Source organism: Micropterus dolomieu, linkage group LG17 (genome assembly GCF_021292245.1).
Source record: "Micropterus dolomieu isolate WLL.071019.BEF.003 ecotype Adirondacks linkage group LG17, ASM2129224v1, whole genome shotgun sequence".
Classification (NCBI taxonomy): Eukaryota; Metazoa; Chordata; class Actinopteri; order Centrarchiformes; family Centrarchidae; genus Micropterus; species Micropterus dolomieu.
This window is the reverse complement of record NC_060166.1, coordinates 27847282-27850624: the sequence shown is the minus strand read 5'-3', so window position 1 is coordinate 27850624 and position 3343 is coordinate 27847282. Positions and strand designations below refer to the sequence as shown.

The 3343-nt window shown below is 39.0% G+C and overlaps 1 protein-coding gene across 2 annotated transcripts in view; it reads left to right on the top strand.

Moving 5' to 3' along the window:
* The window catches only part of dph1 (diphthamide biosynthesis 1), a 42317-nt gene that overhangs the window by 9379 nt on the left and 29595 nt on the right, over nucleotides 1-3343 (top strand). Inside the window, exon 3 of one of the 2 annotated variants that reach the window (XM_046074689.1) lies at nucleotides 731-767. The exons of the other annotated variant lie outside the window; for it this stretch is intronic. Within the exon in view, the coding sequence (XP_045930645.1) occupies nucleotides 731-767 (37 nt within the window). The remainder of the gene's footprint in view (nucleotides 1-730; nucleotides 768-3343) is intronic. 2 annotated transcript variants of the gene reach the window in all.

Genomic DNA, 3343 nt, shown 5'->3' with positions numbered 1-3343 from the left:
CAATACATCTGTGGTCAGATATGGTCATGTCCACTAATTCCACAGAGGAAATGCTGACACCCAGGGTAAAAACCAAGTCCAGTGTATGACCACGGTTATGTGTTTGCCCTTTGACATGTTGTTTGAAGTTAAAAGAAGTGGCCATATTTAAAAAGTCAGTTGCATTAACATTGTTGGGGTCATCAACATGAATATTAAAATCGCCACAAAGAACAATTCTGTCATAATTTAAAACCAGAGTAGATATAAATTCAGGAAGTTGTGATAAAAATCCTCCAGGCGGTTTTGGGGGGCGATAAATTATAACAAATATGATAGGTTGCAGCCCTCCAACTTTAAGAGTGAGAACTTCAAAGGAGTTAAATTCATCACAGCGTACTTGATGACATTTAAAATTTTTCCTATACACGCTCACTAGCCCACAGCCACGACCACTGACCCTTGGTTGACTAAAACAATCATATTGAGGCGGACACCGTTCAGATAGCTGGCTATAGTCATTCATTTGCAACCAGGATTCAGTAAAAAAAAAAATATATATATAATGTGTGTGTGTGTGTGTGTATATGTGTGTATATACATATATATATATATATATATATATATATATATATGTATATATATATACATATATATGTGTGTGTGTGTGTGTGTGTGTATATATAGACGACTTTAGCTTATTATTAAAACCAGAACTGTCTTTAGTGGGAGGATAGCGCTATCCAACAAGCTCTCCCACTGCCAGAGAAACACGTGGTTGGTTGCTGGTTGGCTCATTGCCATAACTTCACATCATTTTAGTGACTCAGTTAGAAGGTACATGCTCATTAGGTACCATGAAAATTTCTATTAGTTACCATAAAATTATGCGAAACTTTGAAACCTGGAATGCTCCGGAAAGCTCTAATCATTTCTCACCTGTTTTGCACTTGACTGCTGAACAAATGAAATCACATCAGTAGGGAAATAAGGAAGCATGCAAATTGGATTAGCCCACCTGATGATGTCAGAGGACTGTAACAATTGAAGATTTCCCCCTTTTTTGTCTGACAGGCATGTTGACCATCCATACACTTGCCAAGCAAATACATGACAAGCAGCACTAATGCAGCTTCACTCTGCACATCAGTGTCCTGAAGCATCATAACCACTGCTGCCTTTACATTATCAGACCAGTAGGAAAACATGGAGGTTGGGAAGTTGAGCAGTAACATTTTCCCTTTGTTCTCCATTCTCACTTAACTCACTTAACGTTACAGTGGAGATGGAATCTCATACAAGAATACATAAGAATTTTACAACCCAAGCCTGAGCAAAATTGTGCTGCTTATCAATCTGTTGTTTTTTAATTACTAGTTTGTTATGGTGAGTCAAAAGTTTAATGATATTTGGTCTATTTTACAGGCATATGGCTGACTTGTCATTATAGCTGACAATTTAAGCTATACAGCTAAAAAAGTTAAATGAACCATGCCTTGCAATTACACATAAGCTGTACATACACAATCAGAATTACAAAAATATGACAACTATACTATATGTACTATATGACTACTGCTTATCTTACTATCTCTACTTACTATCAAAGATAGTGACTGAGCTCAGTCTGTGTGACTTTTGGAATATCTGAAACATAACTGTTGTTGAGGACTGATATTGTATTTATCATCTGTGGTGTACAATATATGTGCATTTGATGCATAACAGTTTAAAATAGCACTGTTGCAGCTGGATAGAGGATCAGTGATGTAGTAGACCTAAATTTATTAGTTATGCATTTTAATAAATTTATGAGAATTGATACCCAATTATGAATTAAAATTCATAAAATCAAAATTTTCCTCGTTAACGGCACCACCGGAGTTGTTATAATCCTAGAGTCTCCGGACCTCTAGGTAGTTTTGAATAATTACACAATTATTACTAGTGATCAGTTAGTTAATAATCGCTCAATTATCTTAAATCAGTCAGTCAGTCTCATATCTAAAGGGTCAATTCTCTTGGCAGGAACTATAAATAGGCAACACAGCTCTTGATTATATTACAGTGAATTTATTCTCTAACTAAGGTGATAAAAAGATGGTTGGATACAGGGAACATAAACATTTGCTGAACAATGAGCCTGGAGGTTCGATTGTGGGAAGCATTTGACTCATACGGCATAGGAGCTAATTAAAGTAAACTAATGCTATAATTTAGGAGTTAAAATGGACATCTGATCACAGAACGTGTGTTAAGTCTTACTGCTTGTCGACAGCCTGCTTTTGGCCTGTTGCACGGGTCCCACGCTAGTTGCCGATCCTGGCTTTTTGCTAGGGATTCTCCAGGGTTCTCCGTGTCTGATTGAAACGTCTCCTCCGCCTGGCAATTTGGCTGTTTTCAGGTTTCCTTCGTTGTAGCTGGCGAGACCGCGTGGCTTGGTCTGACCTCGGTGAAGTTGGCTTGACGAAAAAGGCTTAAAATGGAACTTGGTCGTTCCTGAATTAGTCCAGTGTAACTTAACGGACTTATAACTTTAAACAAAAGAAATAAAGAAAATAAAACAAACTGGAGGCAGATCGATGTCGCGGCACTTCAGGTGTGTAGCTTCAGGCGAACAAAGGCCTGTTTGTTTCGCTGGCCGAGTCTGGGCGTTGCCTGGCGAGGCACGCCACACGTGCCGAAGCATCCAGAGGGCCGAGCAGAGTGGAAGAGCCAACAGCGAACAGAAGAGAAGAGAGCGAGAGAGGTCGCGTGTCGCTCTTTTGTTGTCTGGGGCGTGGTTCCCCAGGGGGCGTCTCAGGTTTCCCAAGGGACTGCCTTTCTAAACTTAATGTCTAAAGAAAAGAAATCTACTTGCACGTATTATAATCAAATATTTTCCACAATCGAACCTCAATGGTTGAACGGTTGTACTGTTCTAAGCATTTGGTAACAGGAAACAATTGTCACATTATTGGTCAGGATATTTATACATTTAACGGCATTTCCGACAGGGCATGTAATACTTATTTCGCCCACTTGGGGGAGCTCAGGTTACATGAGGAAAGCTTGGATTACATTAGATGAAGGAGTGTCTTGCTGAAAATAAAAACACTGCACAAGTAACTTCTTTTCAGCACTAATAAACAACAGATAGCAACAACAGTTAACATAACTACTCAAATAGAGGCAAACGTAATCAGGTAACTAAAGATTTAATTAAAATTTGAGTCTTTGGAGATTGCAGTCCAGTTCAGTGTCTGGACCATGTCACACCTAGGTGAGACAAGGAGTATCCCTTTGATGTGGTAATAAAACAAAGAATAAGGTCAGTTGCCACGGAAACGTGTGTGGGGGCCAGTTTTGATAGGCTGTTCAGGGA